This window comes from Chrysoperla carnea, chromosome 4 (genome assembly GCF_905475395.1).
Source record: "Chrysoperla carnea chromosome 4, inChrCarn1.1, whole genome shotgun sequence".
NCBI classification, from domain to species: Eukaryota; Metazoa; Arthropoda; class Insecta; order Neuroptera; family Chrysopidae; genus Chrysoperla; species Chrysoperla carnea.
Genome location: NC_058340.1, coordinates 55177156 through 55192699, shown reverse-complemented (window position 1 = coordinate 55192699; position 15544 = coordinate 55177156). Strand labels below are relative to the sequence as shown.

At 28.4% G+C, this 15544-nt stretch overlaps 1 protein-coding gene across 1 annotated transcript; it reads right to left on the bottom strand.

Moving 5' to 3' along the window:
* Window positions 1-2287: 2287 nt before the first annotated feature.
* Window positions 2288-15343, bottom strand: LOC123298804. The gene is made up of 17 exons (XM_044880901.1): window positions 15027-15343; window positions 14124-14289; window positions 12007-12141; window positions 10995-11159; window positions 10491-10602; window positions 9468-9521; window positions 8745-8885; window positions 7940-7976; window positions 6999-7087; window positions 6917-6928; window positions 6715-6808; window positions 5373-5545; window positions 5127-5312; window positions 4532-4787; window positions 3666-3896; window positions 2956-3243; window positions 2288-2402 (listed from the first exon to the last, which is right to left on the bottom strand). Exons 1-17 carry the CDS (start codon window positions 15341-15343, stop codon window positions 2288-2290), a joined length of 2571 nt encoding a protein of 856 aa, XP_044736836.1.
* Between the last annotated feature and the right edge of the window lie 201 nt (window positions 15344-15544).

Here is a 15544-nt window from a genome sequence, read left to right as displayed (position 1 = left end):
ATTACTATCTTTTGAAATAATTTTTGAATTGAGAATTAATCTGCTCCAGTCGCCTACTTAAGTTGGTTGAATAATTTCTACATGATATTTTTATACTGCTCTGTTAAAATAGTGTTGGAAATTATTTAATAAAAGACATAATTTTCGTCTTTTGAATTTTCATTTTGCAGACTTCAAATTAGTAAATTATTTTTTAAGATACTTGCGATATTTGGGAAGATATTTACGCTAACGTTTGTCCCTGCCCTCATATATTTATGGACACTTATAATACTATTTATAGACGCTTCTCTCAATGAAATTTTAAGCGAAATTCAACCTGATGAATAGGGAGATTGCTAATGCTTTTTGGTCGCATTTTTTGTCTTAAATTTGGTCACAATTACTAATATGTGCGCTATTGCTGAACTGCCGATTATCGAACACAATTTTCTTCACTGTCCGACGATGTCATCGTTTCTTTCGGAACTAGGATTATTTTCGACGCTCTTTTACCATTATACTTCCCGCTTTCATTGTAAATATCGCAATGTATTTCAAACTCCCAGTACTTTTTTGGCGGAATGTATTTATTCTTAAAAGTATGTAATTTTAGAAAATGAAATAAATTATATTTTCTGGCTTAGATCATACAAATTTGAGTGCTATATTTTAGACTTTATTTTAAAATTTTAAAATAACCAAAAGAAGTTTCACTCAGGTTTAAAACACTTTATATTTTTTTAAATGCTCAATTAAAATTCATTGGTTGTAGCGAAATACTTTATAAAATAGAAAACTTCAAGTTTTAAGTTCAAAAAATACAATCTATTATTATTTTGCTTAAAAAAAAATTATTGTTATCTTATTTTTGTGGGGTCATAGCCAAGGAAAACAAAGTAAAGTTTACACAAATGCTAAATGTTATGTTAGAAATATTTTATAATTTTACAAGCATTTTATGTGATTTAATAATAAATTTTTACTATGACCCTTTTTAAAAATTTTTCTTCTTTTGGATTGTTTATAATATTTTTAAATAAAATGAGAATTATTATTTAAAAAAAAAGCTTTGAATGTTGCAGAGTATATGAATATATTATACATTTTTAAGTAATTTTCATTTGATTTGAATTTTAATTGTGAACAAGAAAGTATTTTATTTGTATGCATTAAATTATATTCAAATAGTTTTCTTTCAAATTTATTTTATATGAATTAAATTTAAAGAAGCAAAGAACCACGAAAATGGACGTAATACTTCGTATCCTTTTGACTCACATGCAAAAAATCTCTCAAAAGTTTTCGTATAAATAAGAGGAGACTGTTACTAGTTTTTGTAACAGTATGATTTTGATTTTTTTAGTTTTGTTTGAAAGGTAATTTAATGGAAAGTGTTCTGAGCTATGTTTCAATTGTAAGTTTAGGGTTCAGTACACGAAACAATTAAAAAAGAGACGATGATTTTCAAAATCGGTTCAGTTTGGAGACAACTACAAGGAACAACCGCATTTGTCGGGGTTTTTTTAAATTTTGTAAATTTAAATTTCACTTGATTTCAATTTGCATCAAGATTTTGTGTAGCCATCAATGTTATTCACAATTCTGGCCGTTAATGCGAACAAATACTATTCTTTGCTGAAAATCTGTTCTTCCGGAACTTATTCATCAAAAGTAGAAAATAATAATGTCTGTGTGGTTAATACTTACTTATCTTTATGAAGATGCGAGATTGGAAAGTGAGATAGGGCGAGTTCGCGTTCTGCTGCCTTTTTATTGTGTATCATTAACATCAAACTTTAAAACGTTATTAAAAATAACTGTAATATTTTAGCAATAATTTACAACGAAAATTAATTAGGTATAGTCATTTTTATAAATTAAATTCAAAATTAGTTTTTTTTTTTAATATCGACGCTAGTTTGTGAAGGTCTATTATTATAAAAGTAAATTGTTACACTTCTTACGATTTTTGATTTTCAATTTATTTTGAAATTTATAAAGCTACTTCATACGTACATACATAAATTTCTTTTTCAAAAATTTTATAATGCACAAATCCAAATATTTTCTTATATAAAACATTATAAAATGGTCTGTGATTTTAATTAATATCTCTGTTGGAATTGAGAATTATGGGTATTATTTAAAATTAAAATTAAATGAAATTTATTTAAAAATAATATTATTGTGTATATATGAATCCATTTTTATTAATAAGTGTTAATGTGCATGAAGTTTTTGCCTTTGTAATAAAAAAATATATATATTAGCACAAAATTTGTTGTCTATTTGGTCTATTTGAAAATTATTCTAAAGGTGGTACTTCAGGATTATCTACAAATGTTGGCTTCTTATGTAATTTACTTATTTGACTAAAATCCATGGAATTATCTACGCAACCAATTTCTAAATATTCACGCCTAGAAGTAAAATAAAAAGGAAATCAATTAATTTTAGTCTTGATTCTTGACCTGTAGTGGACAACATATTATTAATTATTATTAGTTTAGTAGCTCCCGGTCTACGGCAAGTGCCCGACAAATTCCCTGCTGCGTTTTTTTAGAACGATAACTAAAATAACGTCCAATGTTGGTCACTGCAATTTGAGTTTAGTAAGTTAAAGTATAAATCTAAGTGATAATATCCCGTGGTTAAAAAAAAAAAGTGGTGCTAATGCATCGACCGCGCAATAAAGAGTATTATAGAAAAAACCTTTAATAAATGCAACAATTTAAACAATCCAGCTTAACGAACGTTTTTAGAAAATACGACTCAAGTAAAAGTTGTTATTCTTGCAAGTGGACATTTTTCGTAAACCTGGACTTTCAAGTTTTTTTAAAAATCAACTTGAGTTAAAAGGTTATTATTCTTTTACAAAAATTCAAATTCTTGTTGAAAACATTTCTTTTTAAGCCTAATAAATTTGACGGATATCGAAAACATAAATCTATCTGTTAACACAGTTAAACTTACTTTGTTACTTTACGATTGAATTTTTTTAAGTTTAAGTCTGCCTCTTCATTTTCATTATTTTGCAAAGACTCTTTAATTTGTCTTTCTCGAATTCTTTCCAACTCCTTTACATCAGGATTCAAAAGCGGCATTGTAATAACTAAATGACCATTTGATTTGGAACGTACTACCGTACTTTTATCTATTTGAATCTCTTGAGGCAATCCCAATTGAAAATACTTTTCTTTGATTTTAACTCGGACATAGTTCGTTTCAATATCAACCGATATTAAATCACTATCTAAATATCTAAAACCGATAGAAACGTTAGTTCACAAAATAATTAAAAAAAAAAAAGAAAGTAAATAGTTGAAAACAAATCTAAAGTAAAATCAGAAATTAATGGTCTAAAAATGTCATAAAATCAACAGTATTTTTGCATAAACACATATTTGGCCAACAGTATTTTGCATAAACACGTATTTGGCCAACATATCCAGAGAAGGGCAGCGGCCTAGCCTTCTCTCGGTACGCCTATGACTAAGAACTTGCATAAGAATTTGGGAAAAAGGAAGATGGTATTTGAATAATAGCTATAAGTTGATAAATTAAGGAGAGCTGCTTCAGTTCTTTTCAAAATGGTAATTATTAAGCAGTAATTCATTCATAAAGTAAATATAAGATACTAAAATTGATAGAAAAAGTTTCAAAGGCTAAATAAATTATCTTACTTATATACTGACAATTCCAACGTATATTTCTCAGGATGATCGAAATCAAAATGAAAATCTAAATGGCCTTGATTTATATTATAAGGTCGTCCATCAGGTGCAAAAAACACAATTGGTTTTTTTGGTTCTTTTGGTGGATCCATTCCACCAAATACCTTTTGACTCTTAGGTTTATGTTTAGCTGTAACATAACGTGTTTCTGGTGCGTATTCAGATTTGGAATTCCAAAATCTATAATTTTAAAATTGAATATAATACATTCATGTTATTAAAATATAATATGGTGTATCATTTAAATTGCAAAGATATGAGATTCCTTCCACAGAAATAAGAAAAAAGTATTTATAAACATATATACATATATATTTTTTTGTATTTGAATTTTACTATATAGTTAAATGCTATTTAAAGGCACGATAGCCGAAGACTATTTCAAGGTATTCACTGGTCAAAGATTATTTCAAGGTATTCGCTGGTCAAAAATTATTTCAAAGTTTTGAAACAATTGAAAATAGTTCATTTACTATTTTAATATTTTTGCTTCGAAAAGCTATCATGGTTTAGTCGAAAATGAAATGTCTTTAACAATAGACCCTTTCATCACGTCATAAGCGCAAGTGCAGATTTTATTTTTTCAAACGGACAGCAATAAGTTGCACTAAGATAGAAGATATTTCCTATTCATTTTAGCACATTGATTATAAATCATTTAGTCCGAAACCAAAGTGAATCGTGATTTTAAAATGAAAAACCCAATTGGTTCATATGATCAACTTTTTTTTTCTAGTTTCTGTACAAGGATTGTCACATAATTTTTTTTTCTAATATTATTTATACATCCTATTTCTAATATCAAAATACAAAACCTTTGTACAGCATCATTGTCGTCTTGATCTAAATGCTCATTTTCCTTCACCCAAGGTACAAGTCGTTGCTTTTGCTCTTCTCTTTCCTTAAAATGAACTTTCTGTTGATGTTCAATTTTTTTGCAAATTTCCTTATATTCTTGTAATGCCACAATCCGTTCAGATCTAGTTATATCTTTGGTATCTAAACATTCTAATTGTGGTAAAGTAGCCACAACATATTGACGGTAGCCTTCATACGAATGACATGGATTACCTGAAAAATTAGTAATAAGAATTTTCGATCTTTTTTTCGGAATCTAAAAATATAACTCCCCACTTCCCGCCCATAATCTCTGTGGAAATTTTTGTACCAAAAATTATGATAATGTAAATTATTTTCTTGATGGGAAACGGTCATTTGTGGGTACTTTCCTAATTTTCCATAATGAATTATTTTAATTTTAATTATTTGGCAGATTGTATTCAGCTGTAAGATTTATTTTACATAAAAAATATGTTTCATACTTTTTCAAAAATTGCGGAAAATTTAATTCTCGAGAAGATGTAAGATTAAGAAGTTCCCAATATTAAATTAATCGTTAAATTAACAAACCTGTCAAAAAGAGTTCTTTAAGGTGTATATTATTTTGTAAACTTTTGATACTTGTTAATTCAATGATAAAATTAACACTTAAATCCAATTTTGTTAACGATTCACATCCCTCTAAATTCTCCACTCGTTCAATACAATTAATCGCCAAGTTTAAATATTCTAATTCTTTTAATTTATTCAAATTTTCTACAATAACAAAAATTAAAGTTCAATTTCACAAAAAGTTATGGACAGCAAAAATTTTACCAATTTTTGAAATTAAATTCCCTTGCAATAATAGTATTTTCAAATGCCTACACCATTGGCCTAAATGCTCAATTTTTTCAATATCATCTTGATGTAAAGTTATTTCTTCGAGAGTTCCAATTTCACCCTCGTTATGTTCCGAACGCTTTCGAATTAAATCAAGTGTAACTAAAATTACGGAATTTCATTATACATTAATAATCGAAAATTATAATTATTTGTATTTCTTTTTACTTACTTAAAACCATTTTAAGAAATTAAAAACTATATTAATATGTTATTTTTTTATTTGAAAGTTTTATGATTTGTAAACTAAAACTTCATTTCCAAATTGTTAGCGGTATCCATGGTATTATTGAATTAATATCGTAAATTACATCGTGTTCCAATGTAATAATAAGTACACCAACTTATCGTGTAAAAAAATTACACAACGATTTCATCATTAGTGTAACAATATTGCCTACACTTTTAAATAAATAATAGTAAAACATATTATTAACTTATTTCGATTTTGAACACAATGAATAGAGATTAAAATTCCGTTTCGGTTTTTGGATATGATATAACATTAAAGGGGTCTTCGCCATAGATTATAATAAGCCGAATTTATAATCTGCGATTTTCGTTAATTATAGTTTTTAATTTTGAAAATTAAACCGTGAGCCCATCATGAAGTAAAATTTTTATGATTCTTATTGAAAAAGATAAATTTAGTAATAAAAAAAGAGGTTTTAACCGTTTCGCTCTTGTGTAGAATTTATGGAAATTGAGTTTTTTGATTTCTGTGTTTCTATTTTGTTATTTCATCGATTTTTTTAGTCGTTTATGATCAAATAAAACTTTTTTTGGTGTAAGAAACCCATGCGCGAAGTTGATTGACTTATTTTTGAATAAGTATCTTTGAAACTGTGAGTTTCCAAGACTGTACTGAAATCAGAAATAGCGAAAAGATAAAATGAAATTAAATTTATCAAATGGCGACATCAACAGCTTGTCAAAATTTGAGCCCTTTTCAACTTAGGTAAAAAATTCCATATTAATGCTGTGGATTACTTTTACTACAAATATTACTTAAGCACTATTCATGAAGATGCCCAGATTTTGGCCCAAGTAGGGGCAAAATAGAAATTTTTGGTCTAAAAAATTCATAAATTCAACAATATTTTGACTTGACCTACTCTTCCCTCGATATACCCAAAGCGCTAATTATTTTCTAAAATTTTATTTCAATTGTTGCTATTTTTTAGAAGGTAGGTATTCAACACAGTATATCTTAGGTATTTAAATAATTAAATCAGTTATTATTATACTTTTTCAATTGTTTTATTATTTTACAAACATATTATCTGAAATACGTCTAAATGTTAATTCTCCTGGTTTAACAATATTTTCTGATACGGTTATAACACGTACTTTCGATGACACTGATTTTTCTTGATTTTCATTATAAAACATTTTATAAAAATTATATTTTATACAGAAATAAAATATTATTTCTGTAACACTAATTAACGATGCTCCCATACATAATCCAAAAATACCTCCAAATTGAGCTAAAATAATTACAAATTTTCATGATTATAATAAAAACTTATATTTTTATTTTCAAAAATTGATTGTTACCTAAAAGTCCATCCCATGTCATGAAAACATTTCGTAGATATTTAGTGCACGTGAAATCCTTAAAGTACATTTCGATTGTACTAATATTTCTAAAAACAAATAATCATTAAAGGTTTTCATTTCTTAATCTTCAGGAACAGGCAGAACCGATTTTCATAAAATTTAATTTAAAATCAGAAACATTATAAGTAGGCTATCAAAGTTTTGAGCTTTTTTGTCCAGAAAAAAATTGATTGAATTAATGTCAATTTGAAGAACGTAAAATGTTTTATCACAACGTGTTTCAAAAAAATGTACGTGTTTATGTAAAGAAAAAAAATATTAGTAGATGCAGATGCATTGTCTTATAAATTGAAAACAATTTAATCAGAAGTACCAAAGGAAGAAGTACAAGGACCAAATTTTAATTTAAAAAAATCTATACGTTAAGGTAAAATTAACATTATTAAACAAAGGAGTTATAATAACACGGCGACTTACATACCACAATCATAATTATAATGAATATAGGAGTAATTCATTTAATCTGTTAATATGTTTTCGAAATAATTCATTTTAATTAATTTATATAAAATATAAAGATTAGCAATTATTTTGAATTTAAGGTAGTACGAGCGCCAAGGCAAGTTTAGACTTGTGGTTAAAATTATCTGTACCTTATTTTCAACTTTGATGATGAAGATTGTTATAACTTCATGAATGCAGACGAAAAATAAGAATAAAATTTGTCGATATGTGCCTTGGTTTTCGAAATATCGAAAGTTAAATAATAAAAGAAAATTTTTAATTTTCGATATTTTGAAAATTACTCCAGATATCGACAAATTTTATTCTTACTTTTCATCTTATATTGTCAAGTTATAACAATATTCACAATCAAAATTGAAAACTGTCCCCACTACCGTGTTAAAATAGAAAGAAATTTGTTTGAATATACTTACGCTGTTATATTATGTGGTTTGGGAGTGAAGTTTATATCTAAAATTTGAAGAAAAAACAAATGTATACAATTCCTGGATTTTGAAATTGTAATTGATAGCAAAACATTATTTAACGAGTGGCAAAGTGACTCACGTACAAATAATAATCATTCGGGGAGTTTTATCTTGTAGGCATTCTAGAAACCCCGTTGAATTGATTTAATACGAGGTAAATTGATAGGAGAAAGTAGACTAAATCGAGTATGCAAATTATACCAGATCCTAGTTGATTTCCATGACTACTTAGTTGTTCTATCATTCCAATAACATTTAGAATTACTAAAAATCACCATTTTGACCAGATGTAAATAACTGTTAGTATTGTAAGCTTGTTCGTTCTGATTGTACACATCTTAGAAATTTTGGTTAAAATTTTAACAGACATTGGTAGCGTCTTGAAGCGTGCTTTAAAAACAAACATCATCTGATTTAAATACATATTCCGATTAAGTATATCTACCTTACTGTGTATTTCAAGGTTTGTATGAAATAGGGTCATTAAAATACAAAGTTCGATATAGGTAAACATCCGATTGATTTTGATCAGTTAATGTTTATCATCAAAACTCAGTCCGAAAAATCTTTAAAACTACGATTTCCTTTCTAAACAATGATCAGAACACAATTTCCCCACTTTCTTCTTTTTTGCATTGATTTAAATATGTACACGATTTTATTCTACGGATGGCGCAAAGATTCGATTCCGATGCAGTTTTACCCTACTTTCCCCTAATTTATAAATAAAGCAACGTATCAAATGACTTACAATCAATTTTATCTGAAATAGTACATCGTACAGTATACCAAAATTTGTTACATCTTGCCAGACACTCACAGTTCAATCCCTTTAATTCTTCTCTTTGCCTTTGGGTAAAACCACTTGTTGCTTGTAAACTGTAATATATTTCTGTAAATTATTTAATATTAAATCAAATTTTACTTTATTTTACGCTGCGTAGCTACCCCGCACACATGGATGCAATTGGAATAATAGTTCGGTCAAATTAGGAATTTGGCTCGTTTAATTTTGAAACAAGTAGTTAAGCTGTAGGTGTTTAATTTTTTTAAACAATTTTCGAGATCTATAATCTCACAGAACGTGACAAATTATATACAGTTTGACAATCGTCTCGTTAGTCATTTATAATATAAGAAGTAATAAGAGTTTTTATGGACGTTCTAATGTGTAAAACAGAGAGGGATTGTATTGTGTGCGCGTGTTGTATATGTGCCTCATTACATACGATAAAGCGCGCATCATACACAGTACAATTCCTTTCTTTGTTTTATACATAAGAACGTCCATAAAAACTCTTACTTCATATATTATAAATTTATATATTATTATAAATAAATATTTAGTACAGTAAATTTCAATGAAATTTAAAAAATATTTGTTTGAAATTAGGTGAAAAAACGCCACAAGCTCAATGTATATGGGGTAATATCATTGCCTTTTATACATTGTAAATATAAAAAAAATACATACGTTTATTTGCATTTAAGCATTCTAGATCGAACCAATTACACGTTCGAATTGAATCTAAAACACATAGAAGAATAGATAATGAATTAATAATACACCAAACAAAAAAACGCGATGTTTTATGTTTCGTTAAAAATTCACAATATTTGCAAGCATGTAAATTTGTTATCCTTGAGCTCTAAAAAGCTCATTTTTAAAGTAAAGGAATTAACTTGAATATACTCTAAAATTCGAAATGTTGTCGAATATTCAAGATCAATTATAAAAGGAAAAAAGTGCGAGAGCCTTGATGCAAAGCATGTGTTTCCTTCCTTTTATGCTCCGTTAAAGATTCCTATTCTTCCCCACTATAAATTGTATATGCGTTCTTTTCTATAATTTTTCGTTCCTGAGACAAGAGCATATTTTGTTAAACCATTTAGTCATTTATGGCTAATTGCTCAATAATCATTATTCTATTTATGGTTAATAGCTCGTTTTGTAGTAGGGGACACCATGTTCTGACATCAGTTTGTATCTAGTTCCCCAGGTTGCTATAATAGTCAATTTAGATTCTAAAAGGTAAAAGATAGAATAAAACTTTAAATTATAAAGTTGATCCTCATAAAAAAACATTTTTTATTTAAAACATTTTTCGAAAACCATTATAGCTTTCGGAAAGATATATATCAACATCAAACTCGGCAACTATTATTTTTTGATTGGTTAACTACAAAACGATAGCTATTAAAAGAAAAATAGAACTCTAACTATATGAGAATTGACAGTTCTCATAAAAGCAGGGTGATGTGCCGTGTATTTGGATAAATCTTAAATTTTTTTCCTTTTCTTCGAATCTTAGAATATATTGGGGTCATGCATCTTCAAGTTCACTTGCTTACTCTTAAAATGAACCCTGGTAGATCTCAAAAAGGAAAGTTACATGCCTGTAAATATTGTGTATCTTTAACGAAAAAAAAAATGTAGCGCTTTTTATGTTTAGTGAAGATACAATAATTTTAATTGCAAAAAAAACATCAAACCTACATAATTTTGGATAATAATATGGATTACATTGGCATAATCGATTGATTTCTCGTATGCGGCATTCAGTTAAACATGATTTATAACTATATTCATAGGATATGTTTAATTCTACCTAAAAATAAACAATATGCTTTTAATACCCCTTATACTTTTTAACCCCCGAGCCAAAAAAGGGGTGTTACAGGTTTGACCGCTATGTGTCTCTGTCTGTCTAGGTGTCTGTCTGTGGCATCGTAATGCCTGAACGGGTGCACGTTTTTTAAATTTGGTTAATTTCACTTGTAATAAATATAGAAAAATCACAAATATAATAATTTCTTGTAAATGTAATAGCCAATTCAACGAAAGTTAAAATGCCCTAAAAATGTAGTGTTTTGGAGAATCTGGGGCTCCAACAACCTGGAGGCCTTAGGCTCAAGCCTATGTATAAAGACGGCACTAGCTGTAATATAATATAAAGGCCTTAATACTATAAGAAGATATAACTACCTCTAATGTTTATACCTCACTATTAAAAACGCACATTCGTTGTGATTTACTAAACGATTTTACATCTGGTGAGCTTTCAACAATTTCTGGTATAACTTGAAATGTTACATGTTGTCCAGGTAATAATGTTGCTTCTTCATACGTTTGACTTGGAAATGTATACCATTCGTGAATCAATGCCTAAAGACGTAACTAATAGAAATTTGTTTATATTTTTCTTATTTAGCACGAGAATAACTTTAGAAGGTTATTAAAGAGGTGGTTTTTTTAATCTCAATTTTTTTTAATCCCAGTTCTTACCATCAACTAACCCAACATTAGAGCTATTTTTTACAGAAAATAGCATCGAAAAGCGTGAACAATTCACTTCAGGATTGCCACAACGGAATGTTGCGAAAGATTTTGCAAACTTTTCTAAAATTTTGCTGCAGTCTGTATTATTAATATACCGAAAATTTGACACTCCACATTCGCCAAACAGCCTTAACCTTCAGAGTGATTTAAAAATATATAATCAATGGCATCAAATTCACCCAATTACTTTAATGGAGTCTTGCATCACATTCTTTTTAAGAGGAAAGTGAGGGTGATATTGAGGTTTCTACACCATTTTCTGCCCCTATTCCAAATAGCAGTGACGGAAGGCTGAGTGAACAGTTGCTTAATATCTGACCTCTGGCTATTGAAAAGTATAGGCAAAGTGGAACTATTTTTTATTTCCCGTTTTTCACCGCTCTGAACCCTCTTCAAGCTAAAGACGTGGAGACGTGGCCACGAGTGGGAAAAATAGTCAAAATCGAGATATCGTTTGACTATTATATATAAAAGTCTTATAAAAAAAATCAAGCCTTTTAGCCAAAATTACCCCTGGAGGTGTGGTGATAGGTTGATCGCTGCCAGATAATTAAGGCTAGTTCATAAATTGGAATAATCAAAAGAAGTCGGAAGAAATTTTTATAAATCCACCTTTTCAATTGCCTGTCTAAATTTGGCCAAGATTATTTTTATTTTAATCTAAAAATTTTACCTTGACACTTCGTGCTTGCGGTGTATAAACTGATTTTGATAAATTTAATGTTAATTTTAATGAGATGTATTCACCAGCACCATTTACATACTTAACCAAATTTGTAACATCCGTTACATCATGTTTTTCCGTTTTCTCGTAATAATTAAAAGAACAACAATAACCATAAAAAGATCGTACCACAGTAAAAAGTTCCGAACAATTTACTTCCTTATTTAACCATTGGCATTCAATGATTAACTTATTGCAAGGCTGCAATACCTATATGTAAACGATTAATCGTTACAGTTGTTTGTTTAAGGTGGCAAGACGAAACAAACACGAAAAAATAATCTTGTTAGCTTTATTACTTGAAATTATAGAATCTTCTTTTAAGTTGGATAAATATTCTGCTATGTGCAAAATGACGAAGCTTAAAAGCATGTTAGAGAAAATAAATGAAAAAAATTTGCGATTTATTAAGTAATTCTGCCCAAATTTAGATGAACTATACTTTATACAGAGTGGTCCAAGTTATAACAGCAACAATTCATCAAATGTTGTTAGATAACGGGAAAATAATGAAAATTTCACAATATGCTTAGAGTCGGTAGTGCGTCCGTGTCTAGATACAAGGTGTTGAAATTTTAGAAAAAACAGGATATTCTTGGATTACCTATATATGGCTATCTATTGGAAATGTGTTAAAAATGAACCAGGCGTGATGCGTGGGGCAAACTGTACTCGAAAAATTTCTCTAAGCTGGCGAAAATATCTACAAAATTATCCTTTTTCTTTTAAAATTTCAACATCCTATCTGGTACATGTATCTGGAAAAAGATGCTTTCCTGGCTATAAGTATATTGGGAAATTGCCTTTATCTTAACGTTATCCACCAATTAATGAAGTCCCGATGATAAAACTTAGATCATCCAGTGCTGGCAAATTTTAGATTGTTTCCTTTTTTTATCGATTAAATTGGATCAAGTTATATTTTATTGAATTTTTTGCAATTGCAAATAAAACTCTTTTTACCCCCTTCTTATTTGAGAAAATTTCAGGTAAATCTTAGCCAAGAAAAGTTTTCAACAATTCTTTTAAGTAACACTACCTGTAAACAAAGCAGAGTATCTGATAAAAAATTTGAAGCTAATAAATAATCAAAAGTTTCGTAGATCAGAAGTCTAGATCAAAATAATTTTTAATACTTAGGTACAATTATTTTATCGTAGATTGTTTTGTCTCCAAAGACTGTCCTAATTTTATTTATTACTTAGAGTGGAAAGAAATAGCTCTTAGTTATTTAGAGTTACTAATTGTGTAAATAAATAGGGTAGAAATCATACTATATTAAGCTTGATAAAAACAAACTGAGGAAAATGGATTCTGGAGAACGACTTGGCCAGACTAAGTCGAATACTGTTTGCATGTACGAACGAGAAAAGAAATGACTGAAGGAAGCTTAAGAACTTTAAGCTCAGTCAACGAAGAGATAATATAATTACTATAAGAATTGTTTGAAGAGCGTAGAACGAGACAACACTATTTGCTGAAAATAATAACACAAATCAAATTAATTTTTAGATAGAGATCTTTGCAAAACTTTTATTAGTTTCTATGACAAACTTAAAAGAAATAACGAACTGCGAAGAATAGGTAACAAAAATATCATTAAATAGTTCTCTCAGATCATTTATTTGTGTTTTAGCGTTTAATGCAAATAATTGTTATTAAAAAACAAAAAATAACGTTAGTCCATTTCTTAGTGATTTGTTTATCTTAAACTTTATTTAAGGGATCAAATTGAAGCAAAGATTTTCCTCTGTAGGTACAACCAGAACTGTGAAGTCACGTCAAATCGATGGATAACAATTTATCAGACCACGAATAAAAATCGAAATCAATCGAATCATGATTTGAATAATTAAACGTACGTTTTTCCGGCAAATGTCCTTCCCGTAGGTTTCTTAAAAGTTATTTCTATTCCACTCTATAAATACATAAATAAGAACGAATAATATTCCTAATTGATATCCTGTTTTTAATAAAAGTGTGTTTTAAACAATACAGGAAGCGATGGGAAGTCGTAATATATTATTCGTTCTATTTATTTTTTATTATCATTTACAAATTCTTACATGTTTCATTAAAGTTTCAAGAGTAAATTGAAAATCACGATTTAAGGTTTGCATAATTCTTAAATAATCTGGATTCATATTTTCATCACTACTTGCATGGGTTACTAAACTTGATAAAGACCGAAAAAAATTATCAACTGTTGTTGAATCATATCCTTTTTCTTCCCTTAAATCAAGAAAATTTAATTTATACACATGAGCAGTATTTTATTTTTATAACTAAAAATATGCAGAATTTTCATATAGATACTTCGATATATCGAAAAACACCATCGACTCCACAAATAAATTTTTTCTATTTTCGGGGAGTTGTTGGAATTCAATTAGACGTTGTCTGCATTTCGGTCAAACTTTGGGAAATGATAGTTTAAGTCATTATGAATGATAGTTCCCATGGTCAAAAATCATGAAAATGACAGGATTTAAAGTTGGAAAATGTACTCATTTGTATAAAAAAATTATTTTACTTTAATTGTCAAAAATCATGTACGTTATACATGTAGCTGAAAATATTGATCTTAACACTTCATATTATTGATCCACTGAACATTCAACACTGCTTCTTTTTTGAATTTCGTAAAATATTCTTCAAAAAAACAATAATTAAAAAACAACACTCTTACATTAAAAAATATACGTATGCATGTAGTTATACATATCTGTATATGTATTTGCCTATACACACATAGAGCATATATTATACAAATAAGTACATTTTCCAACTTTAATTTTGCTATAACATGAAATCCTGTCATTTTCATGACTTGTGACTGTGGGAACTTGGCTTTAGAATGACTTAAACTATCATTTCCCAAAATTTGTTTCTTACAAACAATGTTTTGAATGAAAAATGGGCTTGAAAAATCCGCATTTCTAGGTTGCATAAAAAGTTTTACTACTTACAATTGACTTTTTAAAATGACGGCATTCTCGTCATGAATTGAATTTGTACAAAGAGTCATCGCCGGAAATGGAATAGTTGCAATGGAATACGATAACGTTTCAATACCCATCGTCGTTGGGCTGGATAGAAATCGCATATATTGCATAGTAACTAAATAACATGAAAACGTTAAGCCAGATGAACATATTGTAAGCCATAACATCATTTGACATAAACTTCGCCGTTCAAATACAAATTTATAGCCATGTAACGAAGTCATTCCCATAAAATCTTTGATCACAATAAGTACTCGTCTTAGGTCGATATTCAAAACCATTTTGCCAAAATTTTATACACCACTAATGTCAACACAACTTTTAAAAGAAATTATTCAACAAATACCGCACATGTTGAAAACTTTTTAACGTTATGATAAATTTTCAAAACTTGTTTTGATAGTCATCGAATAAAACTTTTCTAGGCCACGAAGCAGCATATTATCAAATAAAAAATAACAATTATTTTGTCATTAATTATT